The sequence below is a fragment of the Sinocyclocheilus anshuiensis genome, unplaced genomic scaffold, assembly GCF_001515605.1.
Source record: "Sinocyclocheilus anshuiensis isolate Anshui unplaced genomic scaffold, SAMN03320099.WGS_v1.1 scaffold581, whole genome shotgun sequence".
NCBI classification, from domain to species: domain Eukaryota; kingdom Metazoa; phylum Chordata; class Actinopteri; order Cypriniformes; family Cyprinidae; genus Sinocyclocheilus; species Sinocyclocheilus anshuiensis.
Window position 1 is genome coordinate 662,151 of NW_015540886.1, and position 21,908 is coordinate 684,058.

The following is a 21,908-nucleotide window of genomic DNA, read 5'->3' on the forward strand; positions in this document are numbered from 1 at the left end:
AACACTGTGTAGGGATCATATCGATCGGAGCACAGTTCATGCACGTAGCTCACTTCTAACGAGCTGGTTATCTGAATCGGGTGTGTTAACTAAGCGAGACATGCAAAATATGCAGAGCGTGGGGGCGCGAGGACTGGAATTGGGAACCGCTGGGCTACATCATGTGTCATTCACCGGTGAGAAAACTTTAAAAGTACTACAATACCAGGCAGGAAGATCTGGTTGTTGATGTTTGCCTGCTATTCTAAGCTCTGTCTGCACAGAGGTATGCTAATACATACGTTGACAGGCAGGTAGAAAAGCCCATTAAAATGCTCGGACCGAGCGTTTTGATTGGACGAACATTTCTTGGTCCTACGCCTTCCACAGAATATATATATATACAGATAAATACATTTAGACCACTTAACTTAATGATTGCTATCGGGATGTGAAGAGACTTTCAACCAGCATAACAAAAAATGTTTCTGAAGACAATCACCTATTGCACCTTTAAAGCTAACATTTTTTTAAATCTATAAACTAGCTGATGTCAGTAATTGATTTTGTTGGATCAAGTAGTCAACCATCTTGCCCACCCATACCTACTACTGTCATATATTCATTGCCTTCCAAGATAAACTACCATTCAAAAGTTTGGAGGCAGTAAGATTTTTTTTAAAATAAATTAATACTTTTATGCAGCAAGGATGAACTGAATTGTTCATTTATAATGTTACAATACATTTGAAATATTACAAAATATTTCTATTTCAAATAAATGCTGTTCTTCTGAACCTTTAAAAATCCTGAAAAGTGTAATATGGTTTCCACAAAAATATTAAGCAGCAAACTGTTTTCAACATCAATAATAACAAGAAAAGTTTTTTAAGTAGCAAATCTCAAGCATATTAGAATGATTTCTGAATGATCATGTGACACTGAGGACTGAATTAATTACTGCTGAAAATTCAGCTTTGCCATCACAGGAATAAAAGTACATTTTAAAATACATTAAAGTAGAAAACAGTTATTGTACATTTTAATGTTATTTCACAATATTACTATATTTACTGTATTTTAATAAAATAATGCAGCCTTGCTGAAATAAGAGACTTTCAAAAACATAAAAAAAATAAAAAACATTAAAAAAATCTCTCACCAACCCCAAACTTTGGAACTGTAGTGCACTTAATTTTGACATCAGTTAGCATCAAAAGTTTCTTTCATAATTTAAACATTAATCTGAGAATCTCAGAATGTCAGGTCAACTCTTTTCAGTCTTATCTAATTAAAACCAGACTCTTTCACCCAATATCTGTGCATTCTAAAATAAATTATTTTGGTTATAACAGATTTAGCTTAGCAACACTAATGTGCATGTCACACTATTGGTAACAATTATGAATTTTGATTCTCTAGACAAAGAAAATGAGAGCAAGACAAAGACAGAAACAAAGAGAAAGACAGACATCATCTTGCGTCCATGTGCAGGCGTCGCATGCAATGCGTTTTTGACAGACCTCCCAGGCAACACCCTCACCACATTCGAGACAACCTTGAAGACAAGATCAATAGACTGATGCTCCATAAAGTTCATAAACATTTATTGCCACCCTGTCTGTCTGCATCTATAGACTGGACTAGACACATGACCAGTTAAATCTTTACTATGTCAAAAAAAGTCCAAACTATGAATTACTAGCTACCAAGCATGCACTCCTTCACTAGCCTGTTTTGTCTCAGACATCTTGATATGGTTTTTTGATTTCTCAAAGGATTTATGAACAGGCCTTACAGACCGCAGTGGAAGTACTTTGAAGCCTGGGCAGCCTCCACAGCTTTAGATGAACATCACTGGTGTCACAGGGAGCGCTTCAAACGGACCTTGACAGCATGCTGCATGGATAAATGATTAGAATGGAGGAAGTGACATGACCATCAAAGGCCATAGAGAAAGAGAGAAATAGAGGGCAGTGTGTAAGAGAAGAAAATGCAAGAATAACACTGAAGACTTGGATGAACAGTCCAGGCATGGCAGCTAGTTAACTAACTGCCGCTGTCAAAGGACACGTGTACAACATCCAAACAGTCCGGCCCATTATGAGAGCAAGAGACCGTGCTGCACATTTCTGTCAGCATTCCCAGGGATTATTATTTTAGCTGCAAATCACCTGCCACTGTTACAAATCTACTCAACGTAGCCTATGACTGCATTTTAAAAATATTTAGTAGGAACTGAATAAAACACGTAATAGCATTTTAGTTCCTGTAGCTTAACTTGGTGCTACTAACATTAAGGTCAAGGGATTGATTCCTAGTGAGCACATATTCTGATAGACTACTGCAATAAAGTAAATTTTTTTTAGCATTAGTTAATGCATTAGACATGAAGAACTAACAATCAACAATCCTTACAGCATTTATTAATTTAGGTTAATGTTACATAATATCTCTCTTATGCTTGCAAAGGCTGCATTTATTTGATCAAATATACAATAAAAACAGTAATATTGTGAAATGTATAACAATTCAAAATAACTGTTTTCTATTTTAATAGATTTTAAATGTAATTTATTCCTGTGATGGCAAAGCTGAATTTTCAGCAGCCATTACTCCAGTCTCCAGTTTCACACGATTCTTCAGAAATCATTCTAATAATTTGGTGCTCAAGAAACATTTCTTATTGTTACTAATGTTGAAAACAGTCATGCTGCTTAATATTTTTTTTGAAAACCATGATTTTTTGAATAAACAGATTGTTCAAAGGAAGAGAATTTTTGAAATGGAAATGTTTTGTAACAATGTAAAGTCACTTTTAAAATTGTCCCTTTTGATCAATTTATTGTGCCCTTGCTAGATTTAAGTATCAATTTATTTAAAAGAAATTAAACAGTAGAGTACACATACTAATATATTTTTAACATTTCAAGTTTAACGAATAATAAGTTACCATTTTTTTTTACTCTTTTTACTTTTAAATATGATACTGTTTTTCACATTTTATTAATATGATACATAATGCATTGACTCATTTGAAAGGAATAGCACACCCCAAAATGAAAATTCTGTCATCATTTACTCATCCTCATGTCATTCCAAACCTGTATGACTTTCTTTCTTCTGTGCAATGCAAAAGAAAATATTTTAAACAGCGTAGGGCTCCAAGCTAAATTGGACCCCATTGACTTTCATTGTATGGACAAAATCTCAAAAATATCTTCTTTTGCATTCTACACAAGACATTACATCATACAGGCTCGCAACAACATGAGAGTGAATCGGTGATGATGATTTTTATTTTTGGGTGAACTATTCCTTTAATAAATTGAACCGTATTGTGAAGTGTTACCAAATAATCTAAAAAGAAACTAAATGCAATTCTTAGTACGTTGTGTACATCATTTAAAAAAATGCATAGATGTTCTGATACAACATTCTTTTCCTCTATGAAAAATACAAATAGCACTGGCAGCCAATCAGAAGGCAGCTTCTGCCAGGTCATCTAGAGTTTGATCTACCACTGTCATGTGATTTACACAGCAGCTTTATCTTCTCTTATGGTGAATCTCCTGAAAAAGTGGAGGAGAGCTGCTATAGGACTCAGCATGTGATCAGTGATAGAGACAGATAGACCAAACACTGCAGTACTGGTCTTGGCAATGGAATGTGACTCTTTTATCAGGAAGAGAGATAATGGGCAGAGATTGAGGCCTGATGCTGTTTGCACAGAGCCTCCTATGCTGACACAAACACAGGATTGCTATAGGTAAACAGGTTCACTTACACCTCTCCCTTTTAGTTCTGGTAATGTGAACGCAGAGCTGTGGTTCTGTCATCGCCACTGCTCACAGCTGTCTCACTACTGTGTGTAATCAGATTTGAGCGAGACTTTGTACCTCGACCAACTGCTGCCTCTGGAGCCAAGCTAACTCAATAAGGCACTGCAAAAGTCTGACATCATGTGTGCGATTCCACACAAACTTCCTTGTGGATTTTGGGTCGCTCTTTGTGCCCTGAAGAGGACACAGAGCAGCTGCCCGTCATCCACTGATCCATTAATTTAATTAAATACAGCGAGGCCCAGGCCACTTGGTCTCACTTTGTCTTAATTCTCATGTACATCTTATCAAATTAAGCACCAAGAGGTTGTTAGTTTTGCATTTGCAAATTCTGTTTTTATTTTATTGCTACATTCAAAGTTGCAGTGTACATCACCATTCAAATTTTTTTTTAAAGTCTCTTATGCTCACCAACACTACATTTATTTGATCAAAAATACAGTAAAAACTGTGAAATATTATTGCAATTTAAAATAACTGTTTTGTATTTTAATATATTTTAAAATGTAATTTACACCTGTTATGCAAAGCTGAATTTTCAGCAGCCATTAATTCAGTCGTCAGTGTCACATGATCCTTCAGAAATCGTTTTAATATGCTGATTTGCTGTTCAAAAAACATTTCTTATCATTAATAATAAAAAAAAATAATAATGTTGAAAACGGTTGTGCTGCTTAATATTTAACTGAGTTAATTTATTTTATTTCATATTTTATTTATTTATAATATAATATAACATATAAGACTGTTTTAATTTAGTTAACATTATGATAGCTTTACTTGAGCTTACGATAATAACCCTGTTAAGCCCATTTGCTAGAAAGGGGCTGATGCCAAGGATCTCAGATGAACCCGACATTTAAACTGCTAGCTGGGGAATTTGGTTCAAGACTCTCCAGCCTCATCAAGCTCGCCAAACCTTCACCCTGACAGAGATATTTTGTTAGCTGGAGACGAGATACAAGTAGCATCCATAGCTGTATATGCACCTAAATTGCCGCTGTCTGTCATCAAGCTGCCATGCTGCTCCAGTCTGCAGTTCAACAAAACGATCTACAATGGAGGATATGTTAGATTACTGCTAATGGTTTCAAACCATAGATTGCCACCATATATACAGTAGAAAATGCCCTATTCAAGCATGACTGGTGTTTCATTGTTGGCTGTAATTACAGGGAACCATTATACAGTACAATTAATTAAGGATACAAAGCTGATCTGAGATTTATCTTGCTCACGCTGGCTGAAATTATGATGGTTTTCTGCTTTGTTATTCACTATTTCAGACCCCCAAAGTGAGGTTGCAATCAAACAACCTCAGAAACCCAATGCAGGACAGCATCTCCAATTTCTTCAGTGAAGGACAGCATTCCCTATTTGTTTCCTCCTCATATGGACCACCAGCAATTTGGACCACAGGGAAGTGCACTGCAGCACGCCAAACCCACCCACATAAATAGACCCGCAGTTCTGCAGGGTTTCGGGGGTAATGTTGAGTAACCTGGTCTCCAGCACCGTAATGAGCACCGGCCTTTGTGTCAAAAATCCCGGCCGACAGCCATCACACGCAAGGCCTCTAATCCTACTTTGGCTCTCTTTTTGCTGCTTCTTTTTTTTCTCTGTTTCTCTCTCTCCTTTCTTTCTCATGAGTGTTTACATATTGAGTTATGCCTTGCAGCGTGAGCTACTGCTGTTGCAATGACACTGATAGAATCGTGTGCCAGAACAGACACAGCTGTTTGCGAAAGACAAGACTGCACACAACGCATTTGTCGAGCTCAATGTTATTAATCACATCTGACCCTACGTTACACTAAGAACACGAAAAGTTCACCCATTTCCTTTTATCTTCCCTTTTATTTCCCAGATGCTGAAACAAACTGGAGGCCACTGATCTTTGTTTATATTCCTGCTCTCTGTGCTTTTCCTATCCTCGACCTTTGACCTATTGCAATGACCCTAGGAAAAGTGCACCCGAGTTACCAATAAGTGTGAAAGAACATTAAAAGCAGCTAGGAAAAGAGGCCCTTCCATCCAAGTTTTAAATTCCTGGAATGCTAGATCCACAAAATGGGATCTTGGATTCGCTTTGCGACAGTACAGTGAAGTGCGATCTATCACAGCTGAGGTTGATCCTGGTTTTGTTGGACACCTGTAATCCTGTGAAACACAAGCTAATCCTTCTTTTAAACAGGGGATAAAGAAACTCCCAAGAAGCCTCCTGTATCGAAAGAGTGAACCTCCCATACAGAGCAAATTGCACATGACGAACGCATCGGCCTGGTCTTGCACGGGGACACTGCTCCAACAAGCTCAGTCCACTGGAATGGGGAGAACAAAGGTGGGATGGCAGCTCTCAATCTTTTATTCAGAGCGAGCTGCCCTCTCCCACCTGTGCAAACACTCCAGCTCGGTATGTCACAGGTACATAGACAAGAAGGGGATGAAACACGGTTGAACTCCCAGAACTATTCAAGCACTGAAACTTTTTAACTAAGCTTAGATTATAAAAAAAATATTCAAAGGCTTGGCGCGCTTCCTTTGTGTTTTAATACCTCCTCCATAAATACCGACACTGAAAGAGCTGCGTCGATGCAATACAGCACCGACAAATGCAGCTCATTAGCCGCTTTGTTTACGTAAACTGACTTTTCACCCACAAAACGACGGCTTTTGTGATGTGAGTGCACGTTTAACATAGATCACAAACTACAAAGAAAAGCCCTCAGACTTCAGAGGAGAATAATGGGCTAATGGTTTTGGTTTGCATCTGCGATTAAAAAATATGGGGTAAAATACAGCATCAGTTTTTTTTGCCAGGCTGGGTTGATGCTGTCCTGACATTAATGTTCTAGTGTGTGCATGTGTTTGGACTCACTGCAAGACCTGATATTATGAACATCATGTTCAAATTTAACAACTGCACTATTTCCCGAATGAAATGTGCTGGTTAACTCGCTCAGCATTTAAAATGCCAAGGAACACACGCACATGTGCATGTGTGCGCACGTACACACGCAGACAGAGGTTTTTGCCAAATAATTCTTTTTTGAAATATCAGTTGCCACATAGGTACAATGCTCACTTCCTGTGGCAGGACAAACTTCAGCAGAAAAAAAGTGTTAATAGTGAAATCACCTCCATCAACATCATAATTATCTCTGAAACCAGGCCATTTACAGGCCAATTACAAACACATATACACATGCATGCAAAAACACATGTAACATAATGTTCCTTTCTAAAGAACTCCATACAGACATTTCCAGATTTAAAAAAAGTTTTCTTTTACTAGAATGCAGCATTTAGCTGATACAGTTTGCAGCTCTTTCAGACAGACAGGCAGACAATAACTCTGTCTCCAGTGCACACAGACAGACAGGTAGATAAGAACAGCTCTGGTTACAGCTGTTTGTATCCTTAGGCAATTCTGTGCCAAGTACATATTTTATCTAACACAGGATACATGTACAACTCAGTGCTAGGTGCAGTTCATTGAAATTACATACAGTAAATGTGCTTGTAGTAATATGCAAGTAAAGTTATTTGAATACATTTTCTATAGAGAATCTATAAGAGGAACGAATAAAAAGAACTACACCAGAGATGCATCACAGTGAACATACAATAACATTCTAGACTGGATGGCCAGTTTAATGTTGTAACTATCAAATCTTATTTATGCAATTTGCATATGCACACGTGTAACACAACGGTCTAAGACTGGTTACAAAACCAATAAAAATGATATCTGAATAATATATGAGCAATATTAGAATAATGTGAGGTTTACAAGATTAAAATTTTGGTCTCTTCCTCACACAAATATCTTATGGCTTCAGAAGACTTGAAATATAGCACACAAACATTATGCCTGCTAGGTGTTTTTTTTTCTTCATTTTTTTCAGAGCTCATCATTCATATTCCGCTAAAATTTCCCCTTTTGGAAGAATATAGTGATACAGGTTTGGAACAACATGAAGGTGAATAAATGTTTACAAAATGTTCAATTTTAGTGAACAATCACACTTTTTAAATATGGTAAAAAAAAGTTTTGAACAGAGTTGTGAGTATTAAAGTCTTAAGGCCTGTTCACATCGAAAACTGCAAATATAACTATAATGATAACTATATTAGCATCCACACCAAAGGACAATGACATTGTTTATTATAAGTGAGCATGCAGTTTTGATGCTTTAAATGCTCAGCTCTTTAAATTCAGGGAGATTCTGATTGGCTGTCAATGTTTTTATCGTTCATCAGCTGGGAAAATCGTTATGAAAGTGATTCCAACGATATTGTTCCTCTATGTCACTATTTTTATAGTTGTGGTGTGAATGTCCCTATTCTTATAGAATTAGAATGATTTTTAAAACTTTAAAACTAAAACTATTTTTATAGTTATAGTCTTTGGTGTGAGTGGGGCTTTACTTCTATTGGTAGCTTATAATAAATTGACCAAATGTTTAATAAACAAACACATAAGCGACACAGAATTTGTAGAACTTTGTGAATGACAGCCATTATAATTCTGCATTAAAATAAAGCCCAGGCCTACCAATCATCCAAAGCGTAGTATATGAAGCAGCCTATGCTTTTCCATTGCGTTTGGCTTCTCTGTAACTTGGCCAAAGCAGCCAGAGACTGACGCCTGCATTACTGTTGTCCTGCAGAGGCAGATCACAGACACAGCATGGCTCCAACAGAGCTGCTCCATTATCATTTGTTTGATAAGCAGGGCCCGCCTGCAGAACTGCATTATCTGTCTAATAAACCCAGAGATCCTGACACCTGCTGAGAGACCAGCTGAAGGTAGAGCTGCATAAATGAAGTCTGTTTTCCCTGTTCTTATCAAAGCTATTTCTACTTTAAAAGGTAGATCATCGAGGTAAATGGGGCATGAGGGCCAACATCTCCTGCTTACATAATAAAATATGTAAAAATTTAAATATCTGAGAGTAGAGAAAAAGAAACCCTTTTCCTGATGTTCCTGTGGCTGCAAATAGAAAATCTACCACATTTTACTGTATCTGACCTCTTTAAAGAGCACAATCCAGGCCTTTGATACATGTGCCATTCTAAACAGCTGGTAACTGCCACGACTGTTGGATACACATTTCTGTCATTCAACAAACTTCAAGCTGTGCTGCTCATAACAGCCAGGTGCGGTGCCACAGGAAAGGATTTTCTTGGGAGAAAGCAGTCAGCTTCTTTCCACCGGCAGGAAAGTTAGTGAGAAACAGGAAATATCTGACCACACGAGAGAATAGGGATGCAAGAGCATTTCTCAAACCGCTGTGTTCACACATTGTCTGAACTGACTGCTGTGTTTGTGTGTAAGGATTGCTGGAGGAGTGTCATGCCAATCTGAGCCGACCATACTCATAAAAACCAATGAGGTACTGACATTAAAACAAGCAGCCTACACTAGTGTGTACACTTATCCCAGCTGTGATTTGATTCTAGAAATATTATATGTAAATATAGGCATTTTTACATAATTAGGTGAATAATGACAGAAAAATCAGAATGACAGAATCCTGGTCAAAGCTATGGATTACACTATATAATTCTATGAATTATAGACAGGAATATATTCTAATAATTATTAAATCAAATAATAAAAACACTATAGAGAGAAAAAATAAAAATCAGCATTGGCTGCTATTCAACAGGATTTTATAAGTAAGGAACAACCAAACAGCCTCCCAAAAAACACTCTTGTGTGCCTAACATAATTGATTCATGAGCTGCAGTTGCTACATCAAAATATGCTGACATTAACACCCTCCAACCCGCCAAATGCGGGTGGATTTGAGCAGTGGCGTGAAACACAGTCACTCCCACTAGCCACTTTGGCGGGTTGACTTTAATATACAGTACGACTGCAAATTTTACACTGATTTTAAACAAGAGTTTAAGCGAGTAGTTAATATTAAGTGACATAATATTGTCAATGTTGACTGTTTTTGGTTAGCGAAAATTTGGTTAATGAAAAAAGTTCCAAACAAACAGCAGCAGAAAACAACAGAACAGTCGTGTAAAAGTACATTTTAGTATGCAACTTTAATCATATAAAATGCAATTTCCTAACAACAAAATTGAGGCCAGTGAAAATGCTGAATGGCTAATTTTGGAAATCCAGTAGCCAAAGTGGCTGGTGAGCAAAAAAAGTTAATGTCAAGCCCTGGTTGTTACCAAATACACGTTACAAGTATAGAAGCCGTTTAGTTATTGGAATAACAAGGATACAGAACAACTGTGTGACATTGTTTTTATAAACAAGAAGTTAATGTTGAGTAACTTACATTTTAGATACAGTAGCTCACCAATGAAAGTAATTCCAAACAAAGCCACAACAGAACTGTTGCAACTGTTGTTCCAACTTCTGGAGAAACGATGTAACCTGCAGAAAGAATCTCTAAAAAGCCACACCATTAATAAAGACTGACAGTCTGTCTGAATAAAATAAAATAAATATAATGAAATAAATATGGTTTCTGTAAAAATCTACATTAATTACTTAGATTAAAATAAAGATTAAATAAATAAAGATTAAATAAATCTCAGAAATATTGGTGCTCAGATGATAAGTCAAGATGAATTGTCCGTTCAGTAAATATATTCAGTGACATGATCAATGGCAAAATCCCACTGCATCTTAACTTTTGCATTTTATCTTATGCAAACTTGTGCTATGAGGATGCTTAGGTTGTGATGCTTTAAAGTTTTTCTTTTTTTTTAACTTTTTTATTTTAATTATATCTCCAGATTTGATTGAATATCACGATTTTGAAAGTATACAGATACACCAACTTAATTTCTCACAAGTAAAACAGGTACAGGCAAATACAGTAGTATTGAAATATAAATATAATCAGGAAAGACCTGCTCTGCTCAATCTGTTTTTTTTCTTCTCTACAATTAAGTAATTTCTCTGCTCTTCCAGAATTCTAGGGAAACAAGTGTTTGTGTCACAAAGTAATGATCTTGACACACAGTGCCAAAGTGTCACTGGAAACACATCCAGTAACTGTCTTGCCTCCATATTGTGTTTCTCCACAACATAATAGTCACTTCACCCAACCATGAACTCTCTTAAATGAACAAAGTGCAGTTGTGTCTGGCAAAATCTATTAAAGCAGTTTCACAAAAGGTTTCCTCAAACATTTCCTAATTGTTTATTGAATATTACAGCTTGAAGAATGCCACTGTTTTAGCAATTTCGCCGACATACACCTCATTCAGCAGCCACAGAGAAGCTGTTTACTCACATGCCATAAATCTCACTCCTGTTTCCCTTATTCCCTACTTTTAACACACAGAAAACTGGGGCCCACAATTCCAAGAATGGCTGATAGGGGAAAAGGAAGAGCAATCCAAGGACAACACAGATTGGGAACCCCCCTCAAGAAGAGCTCATAGCACACAATGAGCGATAGAGTCAACAAATGGACCAACAAACAGAGAAAATAATGGATTGTTTACTTAGTAGAGGTCAGGCTCTCACTTGTGGGTTAACCTGGCATTCTTATGGGCGCAATAATAGTAATCACCTTTAACAGAGTAAATACCACCGTTAACTCATCCAGATTTATGATACCAGACCCAATAATGTTGTTTCAGATAATAGTGACATAAATGAGACCATAAATGGCTAAGCCACCATAAAAGATAAACAGGTCTGGCATCCCATTATGAGTCAATGCATTGGTTTTAAAGGAATTTAAATAAAAGATAATACAAGATAAACTAAGATATTGCACAACACACAGAAATGGCTTTTTCTTTTAAATGCATTCATTTATTTTCGTCTAAGAGACAGTAAAATGTCCTTTGGGCTCACAGCAGAATGATGGCACATGTGGATAAGGTCCACACCTTTCTGACTCAACTCTCCGATACACAATCTACAGCACAGTTAGTTAGGCTTTGATTTATGTAAATTTCTTTTCAACTTGGCAGGGAACACTGAATTATGTACCACTAAATTTCCGTTACAGTTCAAGGAACAGGGACCTCTTGTTTGGTCTGAGACAGCGCAGTGCAGATATAGATGTCGGACTTCAAAAGAATAACTTAATGTGTGTCTGCGGTTAGTCTGCTGTGTCAGTAAACACAGAACACGGCCGGCCCGTTCCCCGATGTGCTTAAAGTAGTCAATAAACAAATTGGGCAGCAAAAGGTCACTTTTTAATGTCTTGGCCATATAACAAACTAAAATTGGTTCAGTAGCACTGTAAAAATGTTTTATTGTTATACTATAATAACATCTTTGATTTCATCAGTTGTAACAATAATAATAACACTTGACTAATAATTTCTACACATTTTCATTGTCAGTTTTAACTTCAAAGATGTTGAAAAAGAAAAAGTGCATTGAACTTATAACTACAGATTATTGCTTAAATTTATTACAAATAATAATAATAATGCAGCAATTAAATTTCAATTAAAGTCAAGTATCGTACAAGTTGTTACAGGGCAAAACACATTCACAGTTTCCCCCCAAAATTCCTGTGTAAAATACTGAACAATTATGTTTTTTTCTGATGTATTTATTTGTAATACTTTTTCTGGGTTTTTTTATATTTCTTGAATTTCTTTTTAAGTTGAAAGAGCAAAAGCTCAAGAGGCAAAAAGTCAAACATACAAATAACAATCTTCTAAAAGTTACACTGCAATGCGTTATTTATGAGCCAAGAATATCAAGCCAGCATTTGACTGCTAACTTCTGCCGGTATCGTCAAAGGAATGGCCTCTAACTATGTTCTAATGAATGAATAAGACTCGTAATAGACAACATGACTCACCTCTCGCTTCACATGACAGGGTCACGATCAAAACCCCAGTCAGAAAAGTCAAGCTTCCTCTCTCTGGAAACATTTTATGATGGATGACCCGCCACTAAAAGAAACCATGAGAATCATGACGATGGAGTTTTACACTACATATAAACTGCGACGCGAAAACACACTAAAACACAGCAGCTTTCCTGATGATAATGAGCGCGTTACTCGCGTCGCGTTTAGGCGTTCGTTTACAAAGTAAATGTGGTGTAATATAGAGCCTGATGAAATGCAGTGTTACGGGTACTGAGTAACTTACATGTCCGCCGAAAGCGATTTAATACTACGAACTATTCAGTTTCTTATAGAGCGATGAAGACCAACACTCTTGAGCAGCAAAGTCTTCTTTGAAATGTCTTCAGATTTTTCAGTATACTGTCCAGGAGAAGAAAAGTTCAGGAGTACTTAGGTTCCACTCGCCTCTTCTCTTGACATGACCCGTCAGCATCCCTGACCGACTGTGGAGAGAACTGAAGATCTACAGCTGTGAATCACAGCAGCGGCAGCGGCAGCGGCAGCGCTCCTCCAAGCCAACAGCTGGAGACCAGCAGAAATTAAACACGAGCGCCCCCTGTATGCGGACAGATGCCAACACTACTGCACTACACCTGTGTGGGGTCCATGGCAATCAATAACCATTAGAGAAAAACTACAAATCAATCAACAGTTTCTATAGGGTGAATTATGCAACGTTTTCTTTTCTTTTTCTAAATTTTACTATATATATATATTAAGTATTACAAACATAAATAAATATTTTTTCCCCTCCAATTACACTAGTATACTATAACCACCTGCAACCAAGTGACAAATAAACGGTTCATGTTTTTTTTTATCTAATTAAAGACTGTTAGTTAGATTTTATACGAAATGCTTTTTTTTTAATACTAAAAGCATTTTTAAATCTGTATTTGCTACATTTGAAACATCTCAGCAATTCAGTTACAAATCAACTTGCTGTATGTTTGATAGTCTAGTCTCATTTTCCTAGTAAAGCATTTACAGCTCCTTTAATGCAAATTCAAGAGATTATTGCTATTTATTTAACGGTAAACCATGATGCGTGTGATTTAGTTTTTTTAACTTTATGGCCTCTGATCCTCTTGGCCTACTTGTTCAACCTTAACCCTAATCCAAGCCCATCCACCTCTCAAGTATTTTCTGAGGCAGAGTAGGCTTGGTTTATAGTTTATTACATCTCTCCGCCACTAGATGGTGCTCTAAGTATGCGTGATGTCTCTAATCTCCATCAGAACTCCTTTCCCATCAAAATACATTACATTTCATATTCCTGGAGCGCCCCGAAGAGCTTAGATAACAAAATAAACAAGTTAAATGTATTTTAATTTTAGTTTTCTATATTTAATTGCCTTTTTGTGAGAGTTGTATAGCAAAACAAATGACATGAATCATCTGAATTCTGACTTAAACAACAAACACCAAAAACTCCAAAATGTTAAAGGTATAGTTCACCCAAAAATGAAAATTCAGTCATTATTTACTAATCCTTGTGCTTTTCCAAACCTGTATGACTCTCCTCTGAACACAAAAGAAGATATTTTGAAAAAGATTGCAAGCAAACAGTTTTGGTGACCACCGACTTCCATTGTATGGATAAAAATGTCTTCCTTTATGTTCCACAGAAGAAATAAAGTCCATATAGGTTTGGAACAGCATGAGGATGAGTAAATGACAGCAGCATTTTAATTTTGGGTGAACTATCCCTTTGATCTGATTCTAGAAGACGACATGTTTTGACTGCAGTTTTGATTTTCACAAATGGCTTTTTTCACTGTGGTTGACTTTTCAAGAACTGTTATGTTCAACTGGTTCGCTCCATTTCTATCTCAGTAGCTGTGCAATTCAATGTCACTGCAAACTCTTCATGAATCAAAAATGAGATTCTGTGGTGTGCAGAAGCTCATGGGGGTGAGGGGAGGTGCCTACGGTTTCCTCTCCTCCTTCCCTTTCCACATGATGCGGATTCCCAGAGCGATCTGGCGCTGGATGAGAAACCTCACATTGGTCTCCCACCACCCCCGTGGCCCCCTGGCAGTCCTGCTCAGATATCTTGGATGAAGATGTCCTCAGCATCCACCCACTCTGTAGTCTGATGGTGGGAGGAGATTTAACAGTGCTTTGTAGCCATAGGACAGTCTGGCTCATTTCCTCTCTGGTCTCATGCAGTTTTCTCCTTGAGCTTTTTGGATCGCCCAAAAGTTGCGTTTGGAGTTTTATGACTCTCAGCAAGTGCTTGCATGGCTCAGCACCTTACACACACACACACACACACACACACACACACACACAAACACAAAAACACACACACACACACACACACACACACACACACACACACACACAAACACAAACACAAACACAGCATCCACCCACTCTGTAGTCTGATGGTGGGAGGAGATTTAACAGTGCTTTGTAGCCATAGGACAGTCTGGCTCATTTCCTCTCTGGTCTCATGCAGTTTTCTCCTTGAGCTTTTTGGATCGCCCAAAAGTTGCGTTTGGAGTTTTATGACTCTCAGCAAGTGCTTGCATGGCTCAGCACCTTACACACACACACACACACACACACACACACACACACAAACACACAAACACACACACACACACACTTATATTGTCTGGTGTTGTTACAACGGTGTTTAAACTGCTTTTCAGAGGTGTTTTGGTAACACAAATCACATAAGGCTGACTAGATACTCACTGAAAAGAACTGTCTGCTCTCCTGACATGTTCGATTGAAACTCTGTGGCAATACAGCGCATAGACACACTGAAAGGAAAATGTCAAAACTACCAGACAAACACAATAATTTGAGCTGTTTGAATGCATTTAAAACCTTGGGTTTGATTGAAGACTGATCCAAATTGTCACAGGCTTGGTAAATATTGACAGTGCTCCCACCAAGACCACCTGAGAGAAGCTTGGATCGCAGCAGCTGAAAATCACCAGGCAAAGGCATCTTTCTAAGTGGGCTTGGTGAGCTAATGTTTTGTAATGTAGAGAATGAGCAGCCTTGGCAGTGAGTGTGACAGGAGCTGCTGCCCCATTTAAAAGTGCACAACTGATTGATGGCATGAGATGGTTTGAAATGTTCTCTCCCACGATGATGCATGAAGCGTTTACTTGTAAAATAAATAAAATGAGAGAATAAAAGTGTGAAAAACATCAAAGCATCACATATCTCAGCTTGAGCCACTAAGGAAGGGAGGGAATGCAGGGTAAATCAGGTTAAGATATTTGAAGCGCAGATAAGAGAAATTTGAAGATTGAAATCTCTGCAGTGTGTCTGTGCATGTTTAACAGAAAAGTCCAGACAGACATAAAGTGCTCTAATCTAATACACTGTCCATCATGTAAACCAAACTGAAATATATAAAATGTTTGCTCTCTCAGTATGTGCTAAATTTGGATAGGCTGACATTTGTTTGACATTGTAATATACACACACACACACACACACACACACACACACTTTTTTGATCAAATAAATGCAGCCTTGGTGAACATAAGAGAATTAAACAAGCAAACAAATAAATGTACCAACACTAAAAGTTTGAATGGTAGTTTATATATAACTTCTCTAAGGTCATTTGACAATATCAAAACACAGAGGGGCAGAGATTAAAAAAGGAATTATATTTTATAATCTACTTGGGTTCAAACAGTAAGCAATAACTAAGACAGAGTTCAGAAAAAGGCAGTGGCATGTGTTTGTGCATGTCTGTCACTCCTGGCAGACAAGATCAACTCTCATAGTTTAGATAGTCTAAGCTTCACATGCTGGGTTCACAGGCGACAGGTGTCTCTATCTGCCCTATGTGATAAATCTGAACTTTACAGAGCTTTACTCTCATCCCCAACAAACCCCCTCCTGTGTCCTCCTTATACACCCTTCCTTCCCTTGTAACGATGATCCACCTCATGTTGAGAGTCGCTGGATTATAAGCATTCCATTTTATCTTTCAACTTCTGAACCAGTTATTTTTTACCACAGTTTCTGAAGAAGGTCTCTCACTCACATTTAAACACTGTCCTTAACTTCAACTTCTACGTGTCCTCTTGTTTGCTGTATCTCTTCATCTTGCATTCTTGCTCCATCGTTCATGCATACACAATCCTGATTAAAGAAAAAGAGAAAACACTCAACAAATACACAAATGTGCATGAATCCATGCAGCAGGAGTTAGTGCTGTGATTATAACCTCAAGAGCTCTCATGCGCTTGACCCGATAGCTGGCATAACTCAAGTGGGCCATTTTACTTTCTTTTTCCAGTTGACAATTCCATTATGAAAACTCATAATGACTAGTTTGTATAATGGGACTAAGTGTAGCATTTGGCGGATTTCAAGTGCGCGTTCTGATTGCATTAATGTGACGAGGGAACATGCATAGTGGTGAGAGATGAATATTCAGTTGTTAAAATTTGGTGTACAGCATGAGGATACAGTCTTTTTTGTAATAATTCATTTGTCGCTTTAACGCTCATCTTACACCTCAAGAATTTTAGATTTTCCGATCTTATTCATGTTCATTATATGCAATCATTTGTTTCAAAAAGTGAAAAAAATGTCCTCCTGTTTTCCCCTTCTCTCTGTGCATGAAGACCGTGTCTTTTTACACCGTACCATTCATTTATTTAGTACTGGACTATGTTCCACTACTGGACTTTACATGGATATAAAGAGAAAAACCAATAGAGACAAGACTGGGGTGAATTACAGAAAACACACACCCAAAGCAAATCTCTTTTATAAACAGACAATGGAACGGGTAAAACCACAAAATAAGAAGCAAAAGACGTCATACAGCAGCAGACAGCGCATTTATCTACAATTTATAATCTATCATTTTAACTGCAGATCAACAGTAGATGGCACTGTTGGTCCATGTGTCGATTTGTGAGTTTGTAAATTCTTGTGAACCTTTTTCAGGGCTGCAGACACCATGTGCATAACTGGGCATTTATACCAGATTACCAGTATGTTCTAAGGCAGAAACGCAATACACAGAGACAGAACAAAACGCCAGAGATCCTCTAGATTAATAGCTTTGTAAATCTCAAGTACAGAATTAACTTTTTTACCTCAAGCCATTTAGTCGATGCCAATAGTTGGTCATGTACAATGAATGTGGAGCTATCTCTTGGTCTAAATCCTTTAGTTCTTTCCACCTTGAAAATATAATGTGGGACTGAAAATAAAGCAAAAGTCTGGACCCATCCGCCAATCTCTCTGCTATCCCAGGTTTATTGGAAAAACATGCTTATGGTGACATTTCTGTAAAATTATATTATGTTGCTTCTAGCAAGTTTTGTGAAACTTTGAAAGTGTTTCACCTCCGTGAAGTTGGCCCCCCACCCAACGCAAAATGTCGGCAAAATAGTCTCAATCGTTTGTGCTCCGTTTGCGCTGTAAAAATGTTCTTTTGTGCTGCTTTGGTTTTTTAGATATTAAAATAATATTTATAGGTCATTCTGAGGTCACTCAGCCCCCCAACATGCTCCAAATTCACCCCAAATAGTCTCATTTGTTTGTGCTTCGTTTGTGCTGGTTTGTGCAGGTAAAAGTTTCGTTTGTGCTGCTTCAGTTTTTAAAATATTAGACATTGAATTATATGCGATGACGTCACCAGCCCCCCCACATGCTCCAAATTCACCCAAAACAGGCTCAATCGTTTGTGCTTTGTTTGTGCTGGTTTGTGCCGTAAAAAAATTAGTTTGTGCTGCTTCGGTTTTTAAGATATTAAAATAATATTTAATGTTCATTTTCTGAGGTCACTCAGCCCCCCACGCTCCAAATTCACGAAAAATTGTCTCGTTTGTTTGTGCTTCGTTTATGCTGGTTTGTGCAGGTAATATTTTCGAGTGAGTGGCACTAAAAGCTCATTTCTGTTTTAGTCAAAAAAGACAAATATGAACGTTTTATTACATTGGTTGTTGTACATATCGCAGCATTTTGGAAATGAAATGTCCTATGAATGGTGCTAAAAGTTTAAAAATTATGTAGGCTAACAGCTACACTAAACCCTAAACTAAACTTAACCTATACTGTTAGCAACAGCAAACATGAGATAAAAACACAATTGCTTAAGTAACCATGCCAACTATGCTTGCTTCTACAAGTCTTTGAGCTCTTTTCTCACAACTTGTGTTTCACAGGACACATAACTGAGCACTGCAGTGCTGTACCAGGTGAGCTACTGAGCAAGTTTACTATGTCAGAAAAGCCATAAATATGGAGCTGGTCATCACAATGTATATCACAATCACAAACATCACAATGTATTAGGTTACAAATCATGCACTATGGTAGAAACGTTTTGAAGTGATAACGTAGTATTGTGCCGGAAACCACATTCAAATCTTTATTGACTAATAATCTGCCCCTGTAATCATAATGTAATCATGTGTAAGACAAATATGAACGTTTTATTACATTGGTTGTTGTACATATTTATTTTGGAAATGAAATGTCCTATGAATGGTGCTAAAAGTTTAAAAATATGTAGGCTAACAGCTACACTAAACCCTAAACTAAACTTAACCTATACTGTTAGCAACAGCAAACATGAGATAAAAACACAATTGCTTAAGTAACCATGCCAACTATGCTTGCTTCTACAAGTCTTTGAGCTCTTTTCTCACAACTTGTGTTTCACAGGACACATAACTGAGCACTGCAGTGCTGTACCAGGTGAGCTACTGAGCAAGTTTACTATGTCAGAAAAGCCATAAATATGGAGCTGGTCATCACAATGTATATCACAATCACAAACATCACAATGTATTAGGTTACAAATCATGCACTATGGTAGAAACGTTTTGAAGTGATAACGTAGTATTGTGCCGGAAACCACATTCAAATCTTTATTGACTAATAATCTGCCCCTGTAATCATAATGTAATCATGTGTGAAAAAGAATAGAAGTTGTTGGCTTTTGACTGCCTCTAGTAATCATTTAAGTTGGAGACGGCAGTGAATTTCATGTATAGGTACATATATAGGTTTCTGTATTTTTGCAAAAATGTAGAGGCATGTTTTTCCAACGAGCCTATGTTGCCCTCTGCATAGCTTGAAGCAATACACATGATGCAAAACTCTGGACAAAATTCATGCCCTTCTGGATCTAAGATCTATAGCCATGACCTGGATGTCCAGAGGAGACCAGGTTTGCACATGTAGTGTGAAATAAGATGAGATATGAGAAATATCTACCTAAAATTACTTGTGCATCACATTGTGTTGTTGCACCTTTGCACATTTCTAAGGCACCAAGTTTTCTATATACTGTACAGTTTTCTATATACTGTACAAGAGCATTAGTTATCTGCGGATTTCACTTCAAGGTTTAAAGCTGCTGGAATTCACAGACATTAAATGCAGTGCACTAGCATACACGTAAGAAAAGTGTAATTTAACCCTTCTTCAATACTGCATCTGTTTATCCCATTATTTTTGGTTTAAATAGAGCAAAAACTTTCTCTGAACATGATTGTAGCTTCAAAGAAAGAGCAAAATAGGTCCATATTTTCAATTGACAGAACATAGCTGATGAAAAAAATTGCTTTCAAAAAGACTATGCAGACAAAAGCAGCAGCAACAGGACACAAAGTTTAGCTTTAACAGCGTTGTGAGAGCATTGACACAGGCAATTGTTAATCACTCATAGGTTAACACTATGGCATCTGTCTTTTCTCTGGATGCGATGGGAGTTTTTCAAAGGCTGAATCTCAAGGCTGGACACTGACCTTGTCGGATGACAGCTCACAGAAAACATGGCTTGGCTGCCCTCACAGTTGTTAAACAACAATTGCAATATGTGACCCTGGACCACAAAACAAGTCATAAGGGTCAATTTTTCGAAATTGAGATTTATACATCATCTGAAGGCTGAATAAATAAGCTTTCCATTGATGTATGGTTTGTTAGGATAGGACAATATTTGGTCGAGATACAACTATTTGAAAATCTGGAATCTGAGGGTGCAAAAAAAATAAAAATATTGAGAAAATCGCCTTTAAAGTTGTCCAAATGAAGTTCTTAGCAATGCATTTTACTAATCAAAAATTAAGTTTTAATTAAATTAAGCAGAGTACACTGTTACGCCAGTAAGTAAAACAAGTGACTGTCTATGGTGAGTCAGTGATTCATTCACTGCCAACACATTCAGAGCCAATCAAGTCCACTCAATTTTGAGCATTTAAAGTGGCAGATGACAAAACTTAGAATAAACAAAAAGTTATTGCCCATTGGTGTGGACTCAAATGTAGTCATCGTTATAAAAGAAAAAAAATGGAAAAACAACAATTACACAGCTAATAGATGAATGAATGAATGAATGAATGAATTTATGAATGAATCAATCAATCAATCCAGTGCACTAATATCTGAAGAATCATTCCCATTGTAAGTGAGTGAGATTTATATATCTTATCTTATGCCATTTACACTTTGATACTGCGTATATGGTTGGGCAGGAAGTTGGATTCAAGAGTGTAATTGGATTTAATCATGAGATGCACAAGCTAAAGACAAGCACAGGAGCCAGAATCAAGACTATTCTTCCTCACGCTGAAGAGGCACCAATCAGTCTGCTGTGTGGTGTCTCTCTAAAACACACATACACACACAAATGCAGGGATACACAATCACGTACATGCACGAGCACACTCCTTTTTCGCTTCTCATTTGTATCATCAGCTTAATGACTGGATTGGGCAGTTTGCCTGAATCACTCTCGAGCGCAGGCCAGAGTGCCGGTGGCTTTATTAACTTGGTCTGTTTCCAGGCTTCCCATTACCAAGTCCGGCTGTAATTCCCATCCCATTCTGCCTTTCCGCTCTGCATCATTTCACCCGACATCACCCTATCCACTCGCATGGCCTATTCTCACACCCCTCCATTCCAAAAATGACATTTACCCTGCGGAGGGAGATACAGAGAAAAAGTGTGTGTGTGTGTGTGTGTGAGAGAGAGAGATAGATAGAGAAAGACATGACTGAACTGTGCAGTATATATCTGTATGGTGCAGTGAGACATGCCTGGAAAAGCTCTTTCTTTTTTCTCCTGCAGTTAGAGTCTCACTTTGTGTTTCTCAGTCGCTCTATATCTACAGAGGAAATTCAATTAGTTTAAGAGTACAGTGAACACACACTCAGCCCCAGACAGTTTGAAAGTTATACAGTTGTAACGGTTCTTTCTGAAAGTAAACCCAATA

The 21,908-nt window shown here is 37.5% G+C and overlaps 1 protein-coding gene across 1 annotated transcript in view; it reads right to left on the bottom strand.

The window, feature by feature from the left end:
- LOC107688696 (fibroblast growth factor receptor-like 1) overlaps positions 1-13,119 on the bottom strand; it is a 32,695-nt gene extending 19,576 nt beyond the window's left edge. Inside the window, exons 1-2 of the mRNA XM_016486432.1 lie at positions 12,930-13,119; positions 12,635-12,728 (exon numbers count right to left, since the gene is read on the bottom strand). Coding sequence (XP_016341918.1) covers positions 12,635-12,707 — 73 coding nt within the window. The 5' untranslated portion in view covers positions 12,708-12,728; positions 12,930-13,119. The remainder of the gene's footprint in view (positions 1-12,634; positions 12,729-12,929) is intronic.
- Between the last annotated feature and the right edge of the window lie 8,789 nt (positions 13,120-21,908).